We start from the raw sequence: 24,220 nt of genomic DNA, 5'->3' as shown, positions 1-24,220 counted from the left end.
AAGCCCCCCCGTCAATGTTGAACCTCAACACGGGTAGTCAACACCAAAGGCGACAACTACCTCCTGGTCCTCCGGGAATGCCACCACCACCGGGACCAGGCATGCCACTACCACCGCCACCGGGCCCGGGCATGCCACCACAGCCGCCACCGGGCCCGGGCATGCCACTACCACCGCCACCGGGCCCGGGCATGCCACCACCGCCTCCTCCGGGCGGTCCTCTTCCTCCCAGTCTCCTGACAGCCACACGCCCTGCAACACCGCCTCCTTCTGACGAGTTTCCACGACCTGATCCAGAATTGCCACCAACCCCACCAGAACCGAAACCACTTCCTTTTGGTGAAGAATTAGAACCTCCACTGCGAGACCAGACACCTCCACCAACGCCACCTCCGCCAACGTCTCCTCCACCAACGTCTCCTCCACCAACGCCACCTCCAGTAATGCCTCCACCGCCTCCTCCAGGCATGCCTCCACCGCCTCCTCCAGGAGGCCCTCCTCCGCCTCCGGGAATGCCACCACCACCACCGCCACCAGGACCGGGAATGCCACCACCACCACCACCGCCACCAGGACCGGGAATGCCACCACCACCACCACCGCCACCAGGACCGGGCATGCCACCACCGCCTCCTCCAGGAGGCCCTCCTCCCCCGCCTCCTCCAGGAGGACCTCCCCCTCCGCCTCCGGGAATGCCACCACCACCTCCTCCAGGAGGCCCTCCTCCTCCGCCTCCGGGAATGCCACCACCACCGCCACCAGGACCGGGCATGCCACCACCGCCGCCACCGGGGCCGGGCATGCCACCACCTCCTCCTCCGGGCATGCCCCCACCACCGCCTCCGGGCATGCCACCATCGACGCCACCAGTTCGAAGTCCTACAAGTACTGTGACAGTTACCCTTGCTCCCGAAACCGTTACAGTGGTTGCCACAATTCTCCCCGCTCAAAACGCAGGCTTGACCAATGCCGAGGGTGGTAATAGTGGAGGAGGAAGAAAGCTCGATCAACCGGGCATCAATATTAACATGACCCAGGGTAACCCATTCCTCACCGGTATTGTTGGGGCCGTTGTTGGCATGCTGGGACTCCTATGTAAGCCCTCTAACACCAACAATTTACGCTTTGACAGTATAACAAATCGCTGACTCAATGTGACTGGTAGTAACACTGTCCATCCTTTTGGGCGGCTTCCTCATGTGGCGCAAGCGCAGACGCCGTCGCAAGGAGACGGTTTTGCCTATGCAAGGATACGATTTTGGAGAATATGACCAGAACCAAGGGCAATCCGAGAAAAAGTAAACTGCCACACTCGCGAGTTATGGATGAGAGACCTCTGTTTCTGCTCTGTTGTTGCAGTATGTTTGTAATACTGCCACCTTCTCTAAGCCGTGCTTGCAGCCTAGTCGTAATATATTAGGCTAGTTGCTTTGGGGTTTCTGTAGTATTATTTCTTGACATTTATAAGACATACGACAAGATTGAATTCAACGTAATGAATGGATTAATATTGCGTTCACTTTCTAGTAGAGACTATTCGAAGAGGTTTTACTACCTAGTCCTGTTTACAATCAACTTTATGTGACACGTTTATTACGGCCAGAAAACCAATCTTAGAGTAATTGCCTGCCCTAAATTCCGTTTTCGTATGAAACCTATCAAAGTCGCACACAATAATTGAAGAACGACTGTTAAGCTGTTGTTTAATCTGGCATATGAGGATCCACGAGCGAGCGGACAGTTGAGCTTATTAGACCCCATCTCGTCCAAAAATTGTGGGATGCGCACGGTTCAGTTCAGCTCAAACAGAAGATAATTGCCATATCCGTGCCTGTGCAACATCTCCGACGAGAAGTTCGTAAGACGTTCTATTTGCGGATAAGGTTCAATGCATGGGATCGATCTCTGCACAGGTGCTCCCACTATGCGACGTTCTACGGGGTCGGCTTAATATCCGTGTCCTATTGTCTGAAGCAAAATGAGGCTGACGTCGAATGTGGCGATGCAGGCCGCCAACAGTCATCATGCTGGGCAGGTGGCTGCATTACTCGATGGCGCATTGAGTCCATGTCCGCCTCACAATCAACCTAGCAATGATCATACTTCAGAAAAGTAGGTTGCATTTATCTAGCAACACCATTCGAGATGCAGATTATATGAAACGACGATATTTTTTCCTACAGAGCTTTTTTCTTTTTGCTCCATTAGCATCCGCCCAAACAAGCCTTCTCCTTAACTCGACCGACGCGATGACAAAGTGGCGAGACCATGGCATGTTTAAAGAATGACCAGTTGGGAGACGAAAGAGTGTCAGATTGTGATCTGTCGAAGTATTTGAAGTTAAGCGATTTAGCCCTTTTACATTCTCATATCCTAAGCTGGCTGCTAAAAGGTACCACTTCGAACTGAACCTGGCGTTTGAATCCGAGAGGCAGTCGTATCGCAACGTCGTCTCCGCTAACAATACCGTGTCATCTAATCACAAGTCTAATCGATACAACTTCTCAGGCCATTCGTTTCCCTGAAGTATTTACTGGGCGTTGCCAAAGTTTGGGGACTTATTATCATTCAGACCCAGGCGTACCCGTCATCATGAAAGGCTTCTGTCTAAGTATCCTTCTGGGAATCCTCCTGTCTGCTTGGTCATTTCCAAGGTACTAGCTCTTGCACAGCCGTGCCATTTGTTTGATTAGAGTTGAGGTGCCGGTGGCGCCTTTTGCCTCACCACATAATAAGGTTCGTGTCTACGCTACATTTCTTAACCCCCACCTCCCTCAACATTACCTTGAGCTTCTCAGATGCTATTCTGGAGTCTAGGTCATCGAAAGCCAGCTCCTTGAGGTGGGGCATCATCCCGTCTCTGCAGTTGTTTGCGAGCCATCTCAGGCTGTCGTAAATGCGGTCAACGGGACCATCAATATGAAGACGCCGCAGAGAAGGGGGAAGATTCTGAATCAGCTTGGTCGCGGAGGCTGGTATTATTACCTCCTCGCCGAAGTTGGATTCGGATTCAATCTCGACGTCGCTTTCGATATTGTCTCCTACAGCCCATCCACAGCTCCAAGCGTCAACCCACAAGTTCTCCAAGCAGGGAAACTTCTCAAAAGAATCAAAGAACCGGTCGATCTCACGTTCCATATGATTTGGGCCATAATAGAAGCACAGTGTTTTCAAGGAATTCCGGCTGCTTCTCAAGGCTTCTTGAATTCTCGATGGATAGGGTATTGAATACTCAAAGGTTTGATGGATGTTGTTGCTTCTTATGTAGATGAATTTGGAGAGGTTCCTGCAGGACTCTAGAAAGACATACACCGAGCTTTTTCTGTGAGGAATATAAACGTCTTGCAGAACAAGGCTCTGGAGATGGTTGTTTGAACATGTCATCCCTGCACTGTGATAGAGGCCAAAGCCGCGCAAATAGACCTCGGAGACGCCCCTTGCTACTTCGGTCATTGCTACAATGTCGCAAGAGCGCATACAATCTGATTCACCCAAGGAGGGCAGGTTGGTCTCGAATGCCATTGATCGAAGAGATGGAAGGCTGCTTGGCCATGAATGTGACTTTGGTCGACTGGTATTGAGTTGATCTGGGAGGGTGGAGAATAGTTCGCAAGATGTTGAGAAAGTGATCTCCTTGACGTCCCGAAGATAATAGAACAACATGAGGCAAAGGATACGAAGACATGTTTTGTCGTGTTCATACTTATTGGCGCTGTGTCCATAATATCCTGAGTTTTCGAGATCTTCTTCGTATTCGTATTTAAGTGCGTTCGACAGAGTTGTGTCTTCAATTGTGACGCCGATTGGTTCCGCCCAGCTCTTCAGAGAACGAAGTTGCTCAAAGCTCACCGATGTGACATCGCATGCGAGTGGGATGAGCTGCAGATGCAACTGCTGGATGCATTCACCAATCTCTGGACGTACACGGATGAGCCGCAGCAAGGAGAGCAGCTTCTGGGCACTGTTGTGTCCGTGGATGCTGACGAAGCGGTATCTCTCCGTCTTTAGCGCCTCGTGCAAGGTTTTGCAGGCGCTGGAGAGATTGATTACGGAGGACCTCTCACGGTGAAGGGTCTTTGCGAGCACGTTGCGCTTTCTGCTGACGCTAGCGTCGAGGAGGCGTTTCTTGGCGGGTTGGTTGCTCCTGAGAAAGGAGACAATCGTAAGCAGGAGTTCTGTTGGGAGGTCTGTGAGCTTTGCCATGGTTGGTAGTGTCGGGAAACTGGTGTCATCGGCGCTCTCACGGAGGTTGGAAGATGAAGCAAGACTGGATTTCAGGGTGGAATGGAATCGAAAGGGCAAAGAAGGCTGTTAGACGTTGTCTTAAATCCAGACCGCCTACAGGCGGGCCACGACGGCACAGGCGACTTGCATTGAGACAGGACGGATGTGCCACGCATATGCATCGAACCACCTAAGCCACTTTGGTTTATGAGATGCTATATTCTTAAGGAATTTCGCATTAGGTACAAGGCACAGTCCCCGCATCGGTCGGCGCATCTCGCCCGGCGATGCAGACCCATGCATCTCGGTCCTCACGTCACGCCCAATGTTGTTGCGATCCTATGCAAACGGCATTGTAAAATTAGTATCCGGAACGACGTCAGTTATGATGATTTCTTTCGCTAGCTACTTTAAAACTCATACACCTTGTAGCCACAATACCTCGATCATTTAGCCCAGACCATCCACGATGCAGCCTGCCCAGCGTGCCCCGATTTCATCCACTGTTCACTTCCCGCCCAAGCCGCATCATGCGCCTCGACATTGATCGGCGATCCCAAACTGAAAGGTACCGAACCTTTTGTGTATTTTCATCTCAGTTCTCAAACAGTTTCCCAGCCACCAGTTCCTGTTAGCGATAGTTACTAGCGAGATAGGATGAGCGAAAGGCGGGAGTGTGCAATGTATCCGAGTACCGATCACTCACAAGAGTTCAAAAGGAACAAAATGGCAGGCTGAGAACTTTATCCACCCTCTTAACTCTTTGGTCAGGGCCTCATAACCCTCTGCCTTGCAGCGGCGTATCGCCAGCGCGTAGAAATGGGGCATACTTCGACGGTTGTTTGCAAACCACGATACGCTTCCCGTAACTCCATCGGTGCAGCCGCCCACGGCGAGCCACCTCAGTGAATGAGGAAGTGTGAGAATGACGTCGTGCACCTCGACTTCAGCTTGAACTAGATCGCCTGCTTTGCTTCTCTGCTTGACAAGGACGTTTGTCTTGGGTCCGTTTCTGAAGCTCCACTTGTCGATATAGAGGAGCTCAAGGTTGGAGAAGGCTTCTAGACTGCCTAGAGCTTCCAGTGGCTTACATGCCTTACTTTCCTCCTTAATCACATCCTTTACCCGACAGGTATCAATCTTCGGAAAGGGATCCATGTAGATGCAGAGGCTCTTCAGCTTGTTCGCTCGAATTTCGTTAGCCAAGGCATCGGTGAGCCTGCGGGGTGTAGGCAAGAAGAAGCCAAACGGATGAAAGATGGTGCCGGTATTATAGCATCCAAACTTTGAAATATTACGGTAGCCAACCAAGAGAGTTTCGATGGAACTGTCGCCGTGACGGAAATGAACATTCTGAAAAATAAGGCTGGCGACACGGCTTTCTGGCTTCTCGGCTTCGTCGATGTTCTCGTCCTGGGAGATACAGATCTCATTCAGGCATACCTCGGAGATGCTCTTCCACATTGCAGTCAGGTGGTGGATCTCGGTTTGGGAGAGTCGGTGCGTTTCGATGTCTGTTATTTGCGTGCCCGCGGACCGCAGTACCAGTGACTTTAGCGCTGGAAGGAGGTTGCCCTGCGGCGCATTACTCTGGCTGCCAGCAATGCCCAGGCAGACTGGAATATGACGAAGAACGCCGGCGGTCGTCGAAAAGGCGACTTCTTGAGCCCTGTGAAGGCTGGCGAGGAGGATTGCCGCAAGAACAGCGAGACTGTTCTGCTCTACTTGCCAAAAGTTTCGTCTCTCCTCTGGGGAGAACTGAGACGACAGAATTCTCCCATCGTGTGATTGCCACAACGCCAGTGTCGTCATGATATTGTTGTCGACGGTGAGGCCTAGCTCTTCTGCCCAGGTCTTCATCGGAAGCATCTGTGTGTGGCTGAGAGACGAGCCGCCATATGGGGCTGGTCTGAGGTCTAGATAAACTCGTTCAATGCAGTGGAATAAGCCGGGTTTGAATCGAAGGAGGCGGAGGAGTGATAACAGCTGACGAGGGCCGTTGCGACTCTGAATGCTGGCAAAACGATACAGCTCCCTGGTGAAGACGCCGTTGAACCGCTTCGACACAACGCAGAGGTTCAGGAAGGAAGCTCTGTGTTCATGTAGGATAAGTTCGCGTCCTTTTTCTTCGCGTTGCGCACGAAAGAATTGCTTGGCCGAAAGGCGGAGGTGGAGAAAGGAGCCGATATGAAGCAAGAGCTCATTCGAGAGATCGGTAATCCTTGCCATCGCGGTTGCGGGGTGATATCAGATCTGGGATGAAAGAAGACGGGAAAGCGAGAATTCCGAAAGAAGAGTTGGGACGGCCAAGGGGTGCAAGATAATGGATGAAGATGAAGTGGTCAAAAGTCGAGACAGCAGCGAAGCGAGTCTTCAAAGAGACCAGAAGCTGAAACCTCGCTAGAGTGAAAGATGAAATAGGAGAGAAAGTAGGAGAGCTCTTTTGAAGTGAAAAGTGGGAAGTGAGAAGTGAGGGATTGAGAAGGAGTGAAAGTCGGGATCAAAGGGTATAGATCTTGAGCTTTGAGAGTGAATTTTGAGCCATCTTCTGATGGAAGGAAGGAGCCAGCCTATAGCTACTTGACGAAATACTCACAGTTCACTCGGAGCCTTCATATGAACGCTAGACATGGCTAGTTCATGAGGACTGTATTTCTATATACACTTGGTATGGTCCGTCAACTACACTGCTCCACTGTTCGTTTTTACTATAACCTGAACTAGCCTTTGAATCCACTGAATACCATCCCATTCTGCCTCACAACTTCAATGTCCCATCTGGCAGAAGCGTAGTCGAAATCGTCAACCTTTTTAGACACCAACGGCCGTGCCGTTCGTTCCACCCTCGTAAGAGTTGAACCCCAATCCATAACGCATTCATCTTCTCTGTAGGCTCCGTTCATGTACTCAACTGAGCAACACCTTCTACATCTGGATGTTGTTTGTATAAAAGGCAGCTGAGAGAAAGAAATGTCATTCGTAAAGCCGTACAGTTGCAGGGTTATGAAATAACTCAGAAGATGTCGGATCGAACAGTTGCTCCAATCGCTAAGCGACGAAGAGTCACGTGGTGTTATGATTTCTTCGAACTTGTCGAAATCTAAAATCTCACATCGTTTTTTCTTTATGGATGCAGTGTTGAATCATATATGCTCGAGTGTGACAAACGAGTTAAAGTGGAAGATGGCGTTTCGGTCCACTAGGATGTTCTTCTAGCCGAGCCACAGGCTCTTTCTTGAGGGTGCCCGGACGCTCCTCAAGACTATCAAACTGTCTCTAAGGGCAGGTCTCATTCCCGAATAGTTTAGACCCAGCTTTCGCTGGCCCAAGTCGATACCCTTGGAAGTTGTAGCCTTTCTCTCCCATGTATGGCTCGACAGCTCGTCCCATGTCCCTCAAGCAGCACCCTCATCTCCTGAATACATCCTCTTTGATATACATACCAAAATTTGGGCATGGTTGCCGTCTGTTACTCAATAACCAAGCACTGAACACCACGTGCTGTGTCAAGTTTCATCTTCTCCCGCACGCTTTTATCTCAAGACCTGTTCAAGCAGCTCTACGTGACAAATCGAACGAACGTTGCGATAAGATACATTAGCTACAAACCCCTGAAACTCTGAAGTACTTCTTTTTTATGGGCAGTTATATCGAAAACCCCTTTTAGAGATGCTTTCAAAGACGTTCGTCCTTTTGTGATATTGATCCCTGTAGCTCGGAGCCTCTCTTCTCTTTGGCATCTGTCAAGTCTCCCGTTGTTCAAAGGATTTACATTAAAGTGTCAGCCCGAGGATTGCGTCTCAAAGAGAATCGTAGAACAAACACGGGAAAACGAAGAGTAACAAACTCCGACGTTCTACCGGGACATTCATTGCAAGTTGTTCCACATCCTTGCAGGAAGTCAGGGGTCTTGAGACCGGATGCGTTTCCGTCACATCGCTTCGATGAACCAACGCCCACAAGCAAACAGAGAAACTTCCAGACACAAAGTACAGCCTTGATGTTCTTTGCCGGGATTGTTTACTCCCACAAAGCCAAGTGCTCTTTGGGTCCGGCAGGCATCAAGACCAGTATCACGTTGTCATCCAAAATGGGCCAAGCTGCTTTCTTAACCAAGCGACATGCTCGGCTATGAAACAAGAAAAGGTCGCCTTGCCCCAGTCAAGAGGTTACGCCATAACCCAAGTCCAAGTTCTAAATGGTGCGCTTCGATCACCATTGCTAAACCAATGCCGAACCCAAAGGACTCTTCGTCCGAAGCAGCCGCTCCCCAAAGTGCGTTGCAACTAGACCAACGCAACTTAGCCGAAAGTCAGCCCTGTGGCAGAACAGCATTAAAAGCACTTTGGGAAAGCCTTCAGCTTGTGAAAGCCGAGGACCATCATCCTAATGTATTACGGGGCAGAAGTCAACACATGAATACACTCAGACCGACACATCGAAGGAGAGAAATAGTAACAGTCGTACAAGCAGGTATCATTTCTCTACGTTTGTTTTATCATTCAAAACTTAAGCGCCCACTCAGCCTCAGAGTCATCCGTCCTCCAACGGCCTCCTCACGAAAATCTCCAATGCGCCCCTCATCTTCTCCTCGATCGCCTTCCTCTCCTTATCCCTCGCCGGCAAGCCCACACGACAAACCGCCTTGCCAAAGACCTCGCCTACCCTCCTCTCCCTCGTCCGCCTCCTCGCTAGCGCCGCTTCCGCAGCCGCGCTGCCGCCCGTCGGCCGTCTGAAACTCAGACTCCGGCGATTAGGCCTCGGCATTGTGAGCGCCTCGGCCTCGGACCTCGAGATGGGCGCTAGCTCGGCGACAACCTTGGACAGCGTCGCTGTGAGGAATACAAAGGCAATGTTGTGGTTCGGCGCCATGGCGAGGATGTCTAGGACTGAGGTCTTGTCATCTTCGACCTCGGAGCACGAGCGCGTGGCGGCGCTGCCGAGGCTTGGAATCGCGAGCTCGATCTTAGCCCAGAGGGCAGCCGTGATGATGCCGTCGGTGAGGCCGCTCAGGAAGAGGAGCAGGACCTCGGCAAGGACTTCGAGTCGATAGAGAGACGGCACTTCGACAGGGAGGGCATCGATGAGAGGTTTGTCGTTGTCGAGCGCCTCAATCAGGGCAACTATCTGGCTGTCCCTAGACTCTTGGTCTTTGAAAAGCCACGCCGTCTCGTCGAATGGCCAACCAGGCTTGTCGACAGGAATGATATGCTCCTCGATCATATTCGCATCAGCGATGGCGCGAGCCGTCATGACCTCGACGGCCTCTGTGAGTTTGAACAGCTCTTTCGGGGCGGCGCAGTGGACGTCGAGGTCGTACGGAATGGAACTGGACCCCTTGTCCGCTCTAGACTGGAGGAAAGCCCGGATGCCTCCGTCAGGGACGCGGATGAGCTCGTCAATCGAGCGGCCGAAACATGTCGGGAGCCAGGATGCGCGGACGGGGATGAAGTGATCTCTGCCGTCTTCTACCCGAAGCACTAGGATGTCTTCCAGTGACGCATGGCCATCATTGAGAGCTCGTGCGTGAGTTATGTCGCTGACGTAGACCTCAAGAACGCCGCTGACCGTCTCGCCCGGCTCCAACGTCACCTCACTGCCAAGATCTGGCGACTCTTCACCGTTCTCTTCGCTGCTTGTCCGCTTGAACGATGAGCTTAACCAAGCCGGTGGGCTGGAAGTATCCGAGTCTTCCTCAATCGTGGGCTTCTCGACGAAAGCGAACTTGGCCGGCACTCGGCCGGTATTCGCTATTGTCAGGCTCGCAGTGTGTCTGCTGCGGAAGCCAATTTCGCCAAAATCGACAGCCTCGCCGAGGCCCATGGACTCATGTTCTTCCTCTACTTGCGTATTCTGGTTGTCGAGAATAAGCGTGATCAGCGGCCGTCCCTCGTTCTCGGCCCGATCAAGCTCCTTTGCGACTTCGGCATGAACCTTGGCCTTTAGGTCAGGTACAACCGCATCGTAGTCGAGCGTAAAGATGGAGATGATGGGTTTATGGTCTGACGATACGATCCGTTGGTGAGAGGTATAAATGTCGAGCTGTATCCTGTCTGTGAAGCCTTCCTTCGTGACGACTTCCTCCGGCTCGTTGTTGTCTTCTTCGTATTCGTCGTAATCAAGCCCGGCCTCGCCAGTTGGGAGCTCTTCGCCGTCCGCATCGGGATCGTAGCTGAAGAGGACGTCGTCGTCGTCCGTTGCGTGGTCAATACCCCGCGCGGTCATTTCCTCGTCCTTCTTCTTTGCCTCCTCCGCGTCCCTCACCTTTTGCTCGTGTTCCTCCCTGTCCTTCCTTGTTCTGTACAAGATGCGATCGCACCAACTCGGGGCTCTTTGTTTCTCGCTCGAGTCAAAGAGACTGACAGTACCGACGTCGTACTTGTACGATGGCAGGAAGGTGATTGGGCCTTCTCGCCACCCGTCATGGAAGGCTTTCTTCTCCTTGATCACCCTCCGCAGCTGGTCATGGGGTAAGAGGGAGTCTAGAGTTGCCTGTAACGAGGCAGGGTCTTCACCGGGATCTGGCAGAAAGTCGTCGGGGTCTGGCAAGGAGCTTGCCGAATCATCGAAGCTAGGCGACGACAGACTAGTGTCAACAGTAGACGTGTCATCGTCGCTGTCAACCCCCTTGGAGCTCTTAACCACCAAAATCTCCTCGCCCGCAATGACTTTCCGGCCTTTCTTGTCCAGATCGTATTCTCCGCGGGTATGCAGCAGAAGCAGTCGGCGGATATCGTTTCCGGGAAGGCCGTCGACACGGAAGTTCAAGTCGCCCAGCCAGAACGCAAAATCCTCATCGCCAATCTTCTCCGCCTCGGCGTCGTTCTCCCCAGCCAGGTTGATGGGGTCGAACTGGGTTCGAGTCATGATCTGGCCAATGTCCCAAAGCCTCCGGTCCAAGTACGTCTGCTCTGCGCCGCTAGCAAGGTGGCAGTTGACAAAGACCATGCGGGTTGTTTCGCCAAGCAGCATCCGGGTCGTTACGGCGCCCTTGTTCCCAAGGTATCCAAACAGACCCGTCCCTACCGAGACGGTGCTTACGTTGCTGACAGTCGGCGCGACTTCTGGGGAAGCATACGCTAGCAGCAGCAGGCCGGACATTTGCTCGGCGGCGACCAGCTCGTACCCCTCTGGCATGGCGTCCTCGAGCGCTTCTTTCCACTTTCTCATGGGCGCCGGGTCGGAGGACATGCGGGTCATGTAGTCCCTCGCCATGTTCAGGTCGACGATCTCCTGCAAGCCCAAGACGTATAGCCCAATCTTGTCCCCCCCGACCAGGTGCACGGAGGCATTAGGGTCCTGGTCGTCCGATTCTTTTTTGGTGGCGGGCAGAGGGTTCGTTTCGACCGTGTCGTGGTCAGACACGTCAAGCTTGGAAAGGGTCGCGTCGAGGCCATATCCGTCGACGAACCAGCTCGCAAGATCTTTGTCGGTGCCGGGACACGCCGCAACGTTCCATGTTCCGATCTTGACACGGATCCGATGGGGGCGGACGTATTCTGCGCGGCGGGCGTAGACGGCGCGGGCCAGAGAGTGCGGCGTCGAGGTCAGGTCGACGGGGTCTGAGGTCGTCGAGGGGATGGTCTCAGAGGGCGCCATCTCAGGAAGCCCAGCTATGCGCTGTTGCTAGGGTCGAGTTGGCTAGGGATTCGAGCTCGAGATGGAGAGGAAGCTTCGGGGTTTTGAGTGCCGCACTCGGGAAGCGGCAGAGAGGAGGAGGAGGGTGAGACACGAGGCCGTTCTGGGACGCCTATGACTTTTGGTGTGGTGGTCGTCGATCAGTCCGGAGACGCCCGGCGCATGATGTTGGCAATTCCGGCGTGGCTACGAGTCACCGTAAGTGAGGTCACGGACCAGGATGGCGACAGTTATGCGGACTAAAGGGACAACGGATGCCGAGGAATGGTCGGAAGAGACGCGTACACCAAGGTAGAAACGGATGAAACCACCCCAGAAAAGTGCGGACGAGCCGGAGCTCGACACGACGCGAAAGGAGAAAGCGGTGGGGCGGCGACACGATGTACTGAATAAGTGCGGATTAAGTGTAAGTGTAGATGGAGTAAGGGGTAGATGCAGACTCTCTCTCTCGACCAGGCACGAAAAGGCATAAAAGTTGGGGTGGGGGAAAGGATTGTCACCGGGATCTGGGCCGGATCCTGAAGATGACGGAACGGAGACTTCAGCCAGCCAGTGTTTCTCGCATATCCACAACAGAGACCAGTGACGTGCGGGTTCTGGGCCTCTGAATGATTCGAGGTTGCACCGTCGCAGTCAATCACATCACACACTGCAGCAGGGCATGCGACACCGCTGAAAACGCCGCCGTGCCACTGACTTTGGAATGACAGGGGGTTTACTTCGAGGCCCCCCCCCTTTCTGCATACTGACTCTGCACTGCCACCGCGCTGGGATTGGCGGGGTAGACACGGCTAACCTGTTGCGACAAGGTCCGATAAGGGAGGGACAGAGGGCGATAAGGTAAGGCTGTTTCGGGCCCACCCTCGGCAAGTGTTGTGCTGCGATCTTGTTGCTCAGCCTGACATCGACAACTCACGATCCCATTCCACAGCTCCAATATCACCACAACTCACACCCACGACCAGCCCCTCACTCTCCGCTGGATAACTGCTTAAAAGATACCCTGTCCACTCCCATCATCACCAATCGACAGAGAAAACGACCCAAGCACGTCTCGGCACTACGTTTGGAATCCGACCGCCTTCCACCAAACACCCATCACCCACATCGCATCTCATCCAACCACAATGTCCCGTCCAACCCCCCGCAAACGTGGACACGCGCGCCACTCCTCCGCAACCGGTTATGGTCCCCGTCCTGTGCAATCTGACTACGAATCCGACGCTGCCCATTACGTCGACTCCCACCCGGTCCCGGTCCCGAACCCGGCCCTATTCAACCGCACCAACACGGAGCTCAACCTCTCCGTCCTGCGCCGCTACCTCCCCTCCATCAACTCCACCCTCTCCATCGCCGCCAACGCCGTCGTCTACACCTTTAACCCCTCACTGCCCGGCTGGGACAAGACTGGTATCGAGGGCACCTACTTCCTCTGCATGCAGGACCCGGCCCCCGGCGCCGTCCCCGCGGCGCCGCGCGCCTGCATCTTCGTGCTGAACCGCCGCGGCCTGGAGAATGTGATCCTCGACCTGGGGGATGTGGCCGACTTCGAGGTGGTTGATGAGATCTACATCTTCCGCCTGCGGGGCGAAGAGGAGAGCAACAAGGTCATGGGCATCTGGATCCACGCCGACAAGGACGACACGCGCGTGATGAACGCCGCCCTCATCGCCGAGACGCTCAAGCACGTCCGCATCGCAGAGGAGCAAAACGCCGGCGCGGGCGTCGCCGGGGCCCCCGCGCAGCAGGAGGAGGTGGGCCCCGCGATGCAGGCCATTGGGAGGAGGCTGAGCCTGAGCGACCTGTTTGGCGCGCAGAACGGGGTCAAGGGCTAGGAGCTCGTGGTTTCTGATGCGGAGGCCAAGGAGCGGGCGCTGGTGATGAAGAGCTGGGGCGTGGTGGAGGATCCCGATGTGTGGAGGGACAGGAATCGAGAGGGAGGGGCCTATCAGCCTAGGGAACCTCAACCTTGGATGGCGAAGCTGTTGCTAAAGTGTACTCCGCTTTGAGGCACGCGCATGTCGCTGTGAAAAGGCATGAGGATAGTCTATATTGATCACGAACCTGACGAATCATCTGCATAAGGGGGGGGCTCCGGAAAAGAGAGCAATGGTAAAACAGCGATACCCTTGATTAAGAAGAAAGACAAGTCATTTTTTTCATACAATGATGCAAAGTCGTCATGGGGCTTTCGTGATGTTCCCCGTCATGACTCGCAAGTCTAGGCGAGGCCTTTTTCTATTACAACCTCTCATAAGCCTGGCCCATCCCAGACCATGCCCGTAAAACCCCCCCGCGCCCATTACCACAAAGGTGTCGTGTGAAACCCCACTCCAAAGAACAAGGATGGAAGGACGCCTCGCTCATACCGTGCCGCTGATGCTGAGCTCCCGAATCTCCTGCAACACCTGCTCCACGCGCTGGTCCAGCTGGCCCTGCGCGTACTGTTCTCGCGTGTCGGCATCGAGGTACTGCTGCACCTGCGCCATACGGCTGTAAGCCTCGGCGCAGAAGCGCAGCTGGATCTTGACGAGGGCTTCAAAGGTGGGGTCGAGGTACGGCACGCGGAGGTCGATGAGCTGCGGCAGCTCCGTCGACAGCTGCTCGTTGAGCTGCTCGTAGGCGGCCTTGGCCATCTCCATCTCCTTCTCGGCGCGCGGCAGCTTCGTAACGTCCTTGTCGGGCTTCTCGACGAGCTTTTTGACCTTGGCGCGCAGCGCGTCGTAGTCAAGGAGCTTGTGACCGCGCTTCTTGATACCTAGATGGTGGGGTCAGCGCCTACGGGTGCGGGGCAGTTCCTCGGGGGTACTGACATTCGTTGACGTCGGGGAAGTAGGCGCAGAAGCGTGAGATTGGTTCGAGGACGGTTTGTCTGCGCCGAGAGTTAGTTTGGTCCTGCGTGGTCGAGACTGCGGTAGGCATCGTACTGATAAGGACCGTCTAGCGCCTTGATCGTCTCCGCGTCGAGGTCCTCCACGGCCTGCTTGTAGCTTCTGCTCACACCGTCCTTCGCTCCAGCGTCTCCGTAAAAGGCGTCTATCGTCTCGGCAATGCGCATCTGGGAAGCAGTCATGGCTTGGCATATTGGGTTAGCCCACCGCCATCGTCGGCCGGAGAACGGACCACCGCCACAAACACACCTCGCAATGAGTCCAGGTATCCCTTCGCCTCCTTCTGCAACCGTAACGAAGCAGTCTCCATGGTTCTGAATCGTCTGCATTGAAAAGTCTCAGTATACGCTGTCGTCGTGGATCTTTAGCTGGGGGTGTTGTTGCCCACCTCTCCTCAACCTCGTAGTCTCGATCGTTGGTCTTCTCCACATGACCTGCCAAGATCAGAACCTCGCATCACGGCCGCTGGTTGGGCAGGAAAGGGGCTCACCCGTCTTCATCATCACCTGCGTCGTCGCGCGGTTGACATTTTTCTTGAAGCCTGCCGTCGTTCCGTCAGTCCAGTCCAGACCGGTTTTCCTCGCCCGACTTGCGCTGAGCAATGAGGGGTCATCCATAGGAGTGAGTCGTACCTGCCCACGACATCTTGGTCTAATTCCGATGTGTTACTCTTTCAGTGTTTGTAAGGGGGAAACAAAACAAAAAACTCTGTAGTCGGAGAGTGTGCTCGGGCGGTGTGTGGTGATCGCTGGGTGGTTCGCGGGGTATCGTTCGTGTGAAGGCCGTTTCGTCGTCCAAAGGTTAATGGGAAAGAAAGGAAATGCGTCCGGGGAGGTTTTGATTGCGCGGACGAATCACTCATCAATGCAGGCTGGGGAAACCCAACGAGCGCCCGGCAGCGGAAACCGACGTCAGCGACAGAGGCGCAGACTGCGCCACGGCTCCTGGCTCGGTGCTAGTTCGTCTTAGCGCCGGCAAGTATGTGGCGCAGCACTGCAGGCAGCCTTCGGAGGGAGTGCGCAAATGCTGTCCGCCATATTTTCGCGGTTGTGCATATGGACTCACTCCCGCCATTATAAATCCATGACTGGAATATACATATCACCAAAACAGAATCTCCAAGCATTGTTTCCAATCCCTTTAAGCTTCTCTGACAACCGCCCCAATTTCAAATTTCATCCTCACCCTTCACACCACCACCATCACCACCACTACCAGCAGCTCATCTGAACTATCAGCAAAGATGGCCGCCCCTCGCTTCCTGCTCATCAGCCTGGGAAACCCTGAACCATACTACAACACACTTCACTCTGCTGGCCACCACGCCCTTAACCATCTCCAGAAACTCTTGGGACCTTCTCAGCCAGCTTTCCACAGGGGTCGCTTCGGCGGCAGCTCATGTTTGGCGTCGATCGGCCCCAAGTACGCCATGATCCAGAGTCCCGCCATCATGAACGTCTCCGGCAAATGGGTCGCCAAGGCGTGGAAGGAGACGCTCGGTACGCGTGATCCGGCAGATCTGAGTCTCATTCTCGTCCATGACGACTTGGAGGAGGAGCTGGGCTTCGTCAAGACGAGAAAGTGGAAGAGCAGTCACAGAGGTCACAACGGAGTAAAGAGCGTCAACGCATGTCTTCGCCAGGCAGACTACCCGGGATCCGAGTGGGCGAGGATATGCATTGGTATTGGGCGGCCGGAAGAGCGCGAGAAGGCTACTGTATCTAACTATGTGCTCAAGCCCATGTCAAGGCATCAGTGGTCTGCCCTTGAGGCCAACGCAGGATCAGGAGCCCTCGAATGCCTTCTCGCGTGGGAGGAGAAGTTGGCGGCTGCAGCTGGGAAATGAGGCCCTCCGTGGTTCCAGTCACCCTAGACCCGTGGAGCTTCTTTCTGCTCCAACACCCTCCTCGACGCTGCGCCGCGAGCCTGACACGCCGGTTCGCAGCTTCGGAGAGCCGAGCCCTTAAAGCGTAGACTATTCCCCGGCCATCAACCAGAGGCGATTGCATCTCTGGTGCCGGACGCGCCTGGCTTCGAACAACGCAATGTTCTTCATGGTCATGCATTCGCGTCCGTCGAATCGTCAAAGGTCCCTAGGGCATCTTCAGGTAGCCTCATCAGGTCCAGGCCGGCCATCGAGCCACTTGCTCATGTACGGCCCGTCGAGCCAGTATCCGAGCTTGGCGTAGTAACTCCTCACACCTACACCAGAAATGACACTAATCTTCTCACTGCCATGCTCGTCCCTCGCGATTCTCTCGGCCTCCTCCATGAGAAGGGTGCCGAAACCCTGGTGCTGGAACTTCTTCGGGTCTCGGGCATGCACTGGCACCGCGGTACCATACACGTGCAGCTCTCGCACCAGACTAGTCGGCTGTCCAACAAGCTCCTCACGGTAGGTGTACTTCTCAGTGCACTTGCGCAAACGGAGCAAAGCAACAAGGATATCCTGCTTCGGGTCCTCGTATGCCAGGAACGTCTCCCATCCGCCGTTGGCCGTGTAGTCTCGTCTGACGAGCTCGATTTGATTGGGCCGAATCTTGTTCTTCACTTCGTTCACTCCGACCTCACGCGTTCGCACATCTCGGCAAGTCGTGCCAAAGTCCTTCATTCTCGCCAACGCCAGCTCTCGCAAGTTGCCATTCTCCACACCAGACGTGACCAAAGGCATGGGGATATCTCTCTGGACACGGTAGATACGGGTCCATGGCGGGATCAATGCCAAGATCCGAGCGACAAGGTCAATGAGGCCGTTTGGTGTGTAGTTTTGGTAACGACCCGTTCGCCACAGTTCGTACAAGCCAGTGCCTCTGATGACGAGGGTCGGGTAGATCTTGAGACCGTCAGTGCGGAACGCCGGGTTCTCAAAATACTCTCGGAACTGGTCCAGGTCTCTCTCCATGCCCACGTTGGGCAGATCAGGCATCATGTGGCTGACAACCTTGAATCCGGCGTCCTTAGCCAAGCAGAACGTCTCGGCGACGGCTGCGACAGTGTGTCCGCGGTTCGTATCTCGCGCAACGTCCTCGTAGAGTGACTGCACTCCGATTTCCAGTCTCGTGCAGCCATACCGCAGCATGTCCGTCAGATGGGGCTGCCAGCAGTAGTCCGGCCTCGTTTCGATTGTGATTCCGACGCACTTGATGTTGCTCATCTCACTAGCTTCCACAGCTTCGTCAACATTGGATGTCTGATATCCACTGAGCGCATTGTGTAGTTGGGCGATAAAGTCCTCTCTGTACGGCACCGGCAGGGACATGAAAGTACCGCCCATAATGATGTACTCGACTTTGTCGACGGAGTGGCCCAGGGACTTGAGCTGGTCAACGCGGCCGCGGGCCTGTTCGAAGGGGTCGTATCGTGCTCGGATCGCTCGCATCGACGTCGGTTCATATCCAGTGTAGGACTGTGTGCTGTACTCAAAGTCGGAGTCGGGCCCGCCGGGGCAGTAGACGCAGATGTTGCCGGTGTAAGCGATATGCGGGCATCTGTGGGGTTTGCACATGACAGCCACCACTGCGATACCTGATGATGTTCCTACAAAGCTGGTCAGACCCTTTCGAAATCCTAAAACCTGGGGAAGAACGTACGAATCGGCTTGGCTATCAGTTTTGGCAAGATGTATTTTTTGTAGTGCTCGGGGATCGCGGCGATGATCGCAGTTAATGGTGGGATGTTGGCCAGCTTGTGCTTCCTCGAAAACTTGTTGCGCAGGGCGTTGAGGTTGAGGTCCTTGTGCGGAATTTTGGGGTCTCTGACAGCCTCATGGTCTTCGATCAGGGCGTTGGCAATATCGGCGCAGCATCGCAGAAAGCGCTCATTCTCGGGTGGCAGGTTATCGTTCTTGGACCGAGACTTAGTGACGGTGGCGGTGGTGGTGGCCATCTTGACTGGTTGCTAGGCCGTTTGGCCGAGGTGAGTTCTCTGCAGAGATTCCAAGATGCCTACGAGTTTGTCGGGTCGATTCGCCTATCTGCCGTAGTGTAGCCCACGTCGCTTCGAGCCGTCGGATAGAGTCACAGTTGGAATTGACGTCCGGTTCTTGACCTAGAAATTTTGGAGGGACCGTCAAATGCAAGGTGCTGGATGGTGGGGTAATCAGCCACATTATGATATCTCAACGCCACACATCAAGCTCCCATGCCATACCCAGTACGTACCCTGCAGTCCTGGACTGGATGCCGTCGCAGCTGTCGCTCGTGCTGATTGCCGCGGTGTCGATTGGTCCGGCCGGATCATCTGCACTACCGACTGGCGCGGGTTTTCCCGGGCTGCCGGCCCCCGTGGCTCCTCGTGGCTCGCGCTGCAGACCCGGTTGTCTCGCAGAGAGCTCGGTTCAAGTTTTGCTGTGTGTCTCTTTCCAGTTCAGTCCGACCCTTCTTTTTCGGCAAGTGACGTGAATTGCTTGCAGCAGCTGTCTTCTTTTTTCCACGATAGCCGCATCCTCCTCTACCTTACTCCAACGAATCTCCCTCTTCGGATCATACCCTCCCTCTCCTTAATTGGCGCTGCTCTTTTTGAAGCTGCGCTTTTCTCGCAACATCTACAACACCACACATATACCGCCAAGATGCAGTCCCTGAGACAGATGCGGCCGGCAGGCAAGCTGCTCAACCAGGCCGCGAAGCGCGCATACAGCGTGTCCCAGGCTGGCCCTTACTCCAAGACCATCGACAACCTGCGCATCAACTCCGAGACCAAGGTGCTTTTCCAGGGCTTCACTGGCAAGCAGGGAACGTAAGTGGTGTTATCTTCCTCCGACGACCGAGGGCCGAACAAACCCCCCTGTTTCGGGGCTGGCTATCTCGCGATATCTGTTATTAGAGCCCGCGCAAGCCGTGTCAAGAGAGCTATTTTACTAACGTGCTCTACGCGAAACAGCTTCCACGCTCAACAGGCCATCGACTACGGTACGCAATGATAACTCCGAGGCAATTGCGTAGCTAATCGCTGCGCGCGCGCCGACGCACACGCGAACGTTGGAAACATTCCGAGACTGATATCAATGGGCGTATAGGCACCAAGGTTGTCGGTGGAACGAACCCCAAGAAGGCTGGCCAGGAGCACCTGGGTCTTCCCGTCTTCGGCAACGTCAGCGAGGCCGTCAAGGAGACTGGCGCTGATGCCACCGCTATCTTCGTCCCGTATGTCATTGCGATATGAAAACAATCACTGAGCAGGATGTTGACCATGGAACAATAGCCCCCCTCTGGCTGCCGCCGGTATCGAGGAGGCCATCGCCGCCGAGATCCCCCTCGTCGTCTGCATTACCGAGGGTATCCCCCAGCATGGTAGGCCTTCCATCCCTCCCGAGCAGTGATGGGATCCCCTGAGCTTCAAGTACTCACCAGACGCCTAGACATGGTCCGCATCACCAACATGCTGAAGACGCAATCCAAGACCCGCCTCGTCGGCCCCAACTGCCCCGGTATCATCGCTCCCGGCCAGTGCAAGATCGGCATCATGCCCGGCTTCATTCACAAGCGCGGCCGCATCGGCATCGTCTCCCGTTCCGGCACCCTCACCTACGAGGCCGTCAACCAGACCACCCAGGCTGGCCTCGGCCAGTCCCTCGTCGTCGGTATCGGCGGTGACCCCTTCAGCGGCACCAACTTCATCGACTGCCTCAACGTCTTCCTCAAGGACGAGGAGACGGACGGCATCATCATGATCGGTGAGATTGGTGGTTCCGCCGAGGAGGACGCTGCCGACTTCCTCCGCGCCAACAACACCGTCAACGGTGGCAAGCCCGTCGTTTCCTTCATCGCCGGTATCTCTGCTCCTCCTGGCCGCCGCATGGGTCACGCCGGTGCCATCGTCTCTGGCGGCAAGGGCGGTGCCGACTCCAAGATCTCCGCCCTCAAGTCCGCCGGCGTCATCGTCGAGCCTTCCCCGCTGGCCTCGGTAAGGCCCTGTACGACGAGTTCGTCCGCCGCGACCTCTTGTAAAGCTCGTTTTTCTCTCTCGAAACCCCGGCCGCGCACATGTGCGCCTGTGAAGAGGAGGATTCAGCTGTGTATGTAACATGTTAAAGAAGAGACTTTTGTGCTGAAAGCGTCGTCGTCGCCGCCGGAAATATGGGGACAAATGTTTCTCGGCGTGGGAGGATTCACGAGGCGGATTTCCCCTTTGCATCGTACGAGTTGCGTTGTGTGTTTTTGAAACATGTTGGCCCCAATAACAACTTGATATAGACTGGAGGGATTGGGCAAAGGACACCGCGGCGAGGCAAACAAAGGTGGAATGATTGAAGGCCCTCTTATGTCGGAAAGAAAGGACCATCTTCCCCCGTAACGTCTTGTATCTCGAGTCCTCAAGCTTTTTAACCACTTGACCGCATGCAAACCCGCTCGCTACCCGCTCTCCCGCTTCTCATTCGTTGCCCTTCGCGCCATCTCGGCATGTAGGGCCCTGCCGTCGTACGACTCCCCATCCACACCCGAGCAAGACCTGCAAGGATCCCCGTCTCCGAACCCCGAGGGGAAGCGGCCGCGGCCCAGAAAATATGGGGAGCAGAAGCCGGAGCAAAGGATGCGATGCAATGCGATGCTGCTAGAGATGTGACCGCGTCGCTGCCATTTTCTTGAGGTCGATGCTACCTACTTATGTACGCAAGACGAGACGGGGGGAAAAACGCTGCCAATGTATTTTACATAATACTCGCAGTAACGAAAACAATGTGAAAATTCAGAGCCAATAAACTCAAGTCTCTCTCCTGCGCCCAAAACGCCGTGTCCTTGATGCAGGATTGCCCGAGGCACGAAGCCCAGGCAGATCGAAATTCCATGCCCTTCCAAACCCCAAACATTCCTATTCCCGCCTAACCCCGGCTGAACCTTCGAAACGTCGTAGTCAAAGCTAATACTCTCGTGGACAGCCAGACATTCAAGAGGCAGCATTTCCTGAAGCCGACTTCGGGTTGCACACTCTGCCGCAATGTCAAAGCCCGTGTGACTGCACGGCCGCTGAAAGAGAAGATTCAAGAAAGAAAAAAAGTCAGGATCCCCCATATGCCTCCGTCTAATGTAAGACCAACTCCTTGTCCGATGCAATGCCGCCCGTTGTCTCGTGATTTGGTGTGTTTGTGACTGCTCTCTGTGTCTCCCTTGGATCGAATGATACCGACTGCTGTGATCGGATAGTGCCATTCTAATCGTCGGGTAACACGGCGTCGAGCATTTGCCATTACTGCTCGCCCAGAAGCCGGGCAGTGATGTCTCCCATGTACGCCTCCTCCAGCTCGTAGTCCGCACCGTTGTTGCGGTCAATGCCTACGAAGACAAAAGCGTCAACTACGGCATCAACCTCGAAGCCCATGTTGACAAAGCGGTCGACAAGCTCCTTGTTGTAGCCCATGTACCTGCAACTCTGTCAGCCTATGCCCTTACACTCCACTACCGCACATCGTATGCATCCGGCGGCCTGTGGGAACGCACCTGCTCTCGTCGTTGGCCTTGGCCTCGGCTGCGGACTCCTTCTTCCACTTAGTGGTGTCGAAGTCCTTAGGCGGAGCGCCAGCGTATTTGACAGCCCATTCATGCGCCTTCTTTGCGAAGCCCTCGGGGTTCTCGATCATCATCTTGGCGACCTCTGCATCCTGCGGGTCTTTGGGATTCGGGAACTCGAGCAGCATGCGGAGGGAGAGGAGGGCGGTCTTGATGGTCTGCACGGGAGACCAGCCACTGCCTAGAGTGTCGAGGCAGATGGCACCCTGTTCCAGTCAGTATCGAGAGTGGCAAGAGAAGAAAAGGCGAAATGCTTGGTGGCGGAGTGACGAGGCTGTGTGGGCGAGACATACGGTTTGGCTGCTGACATTGGGGTGCCAAATCTTGGTATCGAACTTGATGATGGGGACTTGAAGGGGTAGTTGTCGGGAATCTTGATGTCGACTTCGTACTGGCCGCCGGCATATGGGGTGTCGGGAGGAGCGGGGAACGACCCCTTGAGGTGGAGGAGGTTGGACTCGTCAATCGGGTACGCGAAGACGCCAGAGTTGTCCTTGTCTGCGCGGATGTCCATGAGCTCCTTGCCGATGCGTCTCTCCTTGGGGCTCGCCATCATGCCGGTGCTTCTCTGGTTCGTCGGGCTTGTACGTGGACTCCGAAGAAGTGTGTTCGTCAAGTATGAGGCTCGGGTGAGTATTGCGTGCGTTGCCTTTGGGCTTGGATCGTGGCCTGGGAAGAATATGTAGAGTCGTTGTGTTCGTCGGCAAGGTAGAGTGAGTGCAGGACAAAGTTGCGTGGACGAGGGGCTGTTCGGGTCGGGAGTCTGAGGCATGTACGCTGGCCGCAGGGGAGGAGCCGAAGACGGTGGACGTGCCCCTCCCCTCGGAAAGAAGAAAGATGATGCTGGAATGTCCGTGCTAAGCCGCTAATTTAGCGCCCTTGGATTGTCAGGGCCGCCTGGAAGGGGCAAACACAGGGGCTTTCATTGGCCTACAGCGGGTGGACAGCTGCGGGCAGGGCGGGGTTGCGACGGCGCAAAAAGCGCCCAACGGGGAATGTTATCAGGCACGTCAAAGTCAACCTCCCGATAGCTGCTTCAACGGCGGAGGACGCCTCTGCATAAATGCACTCACTCACAGTGTCACAGACTTTGAAGAGAGCTGATCAGTATGAGTTTCAACCACAGCCTGGAGGAAAGAGGGGTTGGAATCTGCTGTGCAAGCCCTGGAAACGGTTGCGAGAATGCGCCATGACACTCGGCGACGCCGAGTCCTCACTTACACAGACGCGAAAGACTCGATCAAGAGGAGCAAACCTTGCTTGTCTTGCAGCTTTGAGTTGCAAAACCAGCTCAGGCAGACGGCCCCTGTCAACGCTGGATGGAGGAATAGGTTGGCTAGCCATTCTCGTTTCGCTTTCGCCACTGTGCATCTGCTTTTGCTCAATACCAATAACAAGAGTCAGTCCGGATCCCTTTATTTGACGATGTCGAGGCTGCACACCGAGCGGTGTCCGACTCCACGACATGAGTTGCAGTGTCTCAGTACACTTTAAGATCACGAGGCTTCAACAGGCCCAAGCGTATCATGTTGCGGAGACAAAGAATTATTCAAATACCTAGCTACCTTAGATTTTCGACATCAAGCTACAGTAGGCTGCTCCATCCCAAGGTTATCACCACCACAACATTGCCATCCTTCAGTCTCGCCTGACCACATCCTTGTGTTTGGCCCTTTTCGGCTCACCATTCGGCTGGCAATGCAATGTTCTTCCCTCAGAACCAACTAGAGTTTCGTGAACATGAACAAACGGTATTGTTGCCACACCTTCGGTCCATTGACGTTGGCATCGATATGACAGGTTACAGCAGCTCCTGGTGTACACTTAGCAGAGGTGCACTCGCTTAGTTCTAGTCCATGTCTCTTCTGTGAGAAGGAAGTAACACAACCCTCAAGTAGCCATACACGTAGCCATCTAATCTGTCATGCCTGGCATCGAACATACCTTCAACAGTGCTGGAAT

General features: G+C 54.7%; 9 protein-coding genes across 9 annotated transcripts; 3 read left to right on the top strand and 6 right to left on the bottom strand.

The window, feature by feature from the left end:
• Positions 1-37: 37 nt before the first annotated feature.
• ColSpa_06379 (uncharacterized protein) lies at positions 38-850 on the bottom strand (the record flags this gene model as incomplete). The annotated part of the gene is made up of 2 exons (XM_049272591.1): positions 38-288; positions 520-850. 2 exons carry the CDS (start codon positions 848-850, stop codon positions 38-40), a joined length of 582 nt encoding a protein of 193 aa, XP_049128548.1.
• Positions 851-3,487: 2,637 nt separating this feature from the next.
• On the bottom strand, positions 3,488-4,203 carry ColSpa_06378 (uncharacterized protein; the record flags this gene model as incomplete). The annotated part of the gene is made up of 2 exons (XM_049272590.1): positions 3,488-3,587; positions 3,704-4,203. The coding sequence occupies 2 exons, from the start codon at positions 4,201-4,203 to the stop codon at positions 3,488-3,490; spliced, it is 600 nt and encodes a 199-aa protein (XP_049128547.1).
• A 723-nt stretch (positions 4,204-4,926) lies between these two features.
• On the bottom strand, positions 4,927-6,453 carry ColSpa_06377 (uncharacterized protein; the record flags this gene model as incomplete). The annotated part of the gene is made up of 1 exon (XM_049272589.1): positions 4,927-6,453. One exon carries the CDS (start codon positions 6,451-6,453, stop codon positions 4,927-4,929), a length of 1,527 nt encoding a protein of 508 aa, XP_049128546.1.
• A 2,304-nt stretch (positions 6,454-8,757) lies between these two features.
• Positions 8,758-11,823, bottom strand: ColSpa_06376 (type II inositol polyphosphate 5-phosphatase 15; the record flags this gene model as incomplete). Its single annotated transcript, XM_049272588.1, has 1 exon — positions 8,758-11,823. One exon carries the CDS (start codon positions 11,821-11,823, stop codon positions 8,758-8,760), a length of 3,066 nt encoding a protein of 1,021 aa, XP_049128545.1.
• Positions 11,824-12,989: 1,166 nt separating this feature from the next.
• On the top strand, positions 12,990-13,697 carry ColSpa_06375 (mRNA-decapping enzyme subunit 1; the record flags this gene model as incomplete). The annotated part of the gene is made up of 1 exon (XM_049272587.1): positions 12,990-13,697. One exon carries the CDS (start codon positions 12,990-12,992, stop codon positions 13,695-13,697), a length of 708 nt encoding a protein of 235 aa, XP_049128544.1.
• A 528-nt stretch (positions 13,698-14,225) lies between these two features.
• On the bottom strand, positions 14,226-14,935 carry ColSpa_06374 (protein hob3; the record flags this gene model as incomplete). The annotated part of the gene is made up of 3 exons (XM_049272586.1): positions 14,226-14,620; positions 14,676-14,734; positions 14,790-14,935. The coding sequence occupies 3 exons, from the start codon at positions 14,933-14,935 to the stop codon at positions 14,226-14,228; spliced, it is 600 nt and encodes a 199-aa protein (XP_049128543.1).
• Positions 14,936-15,996: 1,061 nt separating this feature from the next.
• ColSpa_06373 (putative permease) lies at positions 15,997-16,599 on the top strand (the record flags this gene model as incomplete). Its single annotated transcript, XM_049272585.1, has 1 exon — positions 15,997-16,599. The coding sequence occupies one exon, from the start codon at positions 15,997-15,999 to the stop codon at positions 16,597-16,599; it is 603 nt and encodes a 200-aa protein (XP_049128542.1).
• Positions 16,600-18,518: 1,919 nt separating this feature from the next.
• On the top strand, positions 18,519-18,740 carry ColSpa_06372 (uncharacterized protein; the record flags this gene model as incomplete). Its single annotated transcript, XM_049272584.1, is given in 2 exon segments — positions 18,519-18,668; positions 18,684-18,740. 2 exon segments carry the CDS (start codon positions 18,519-18,521, stop codon positions 18,738-18,740), a joined length of 207 nt encoding a protein of 68 aa, XP_049128541.1.
• Positions 18,741-21,938: 3,198 nt separating this feature from the next.
• ColSpa_06371 (ubiquitin-conjugating enzyme E2 15) lies at positions 21,939-22,811 on the bottom strand (the record flags this gene model as incomplete). The annotated part of the gene is made up of 3 exons (XM_049272583.1): positions 21,939-22,113; positions 22,190-22,435; positions 22,552-22,811. 3 exons carry the CDS (start codon positions 22,809-22,811, stop codon positions 21,939-21,941), a joined length of 681 nt encoding a protein of 226 aa, XP_049128540.1.
• Positions 22,812-24,220: the final 1,409 nt, after the last annotated feature.

The sequence above is a fragment of the Colletotrichum spaethianum genome (genome assembly GCF_022836535.1).
Source record: "Colletotrichum spaethianum MAFF 239500 DNA, contig15, whole genome shotgun sequence".
NCBI lineage: Eukaryota > Fungi > Ascomycota > Sordariomycetes > Glomerellales > Glomerellaceae > Colletotrichum > Colletotrichum spaethianum.
The sequence above is the reverse complement of the archived record's forward strand: the minus strand, read 5'-3'. Positions and strand labels throughout refer to the sequence as shown.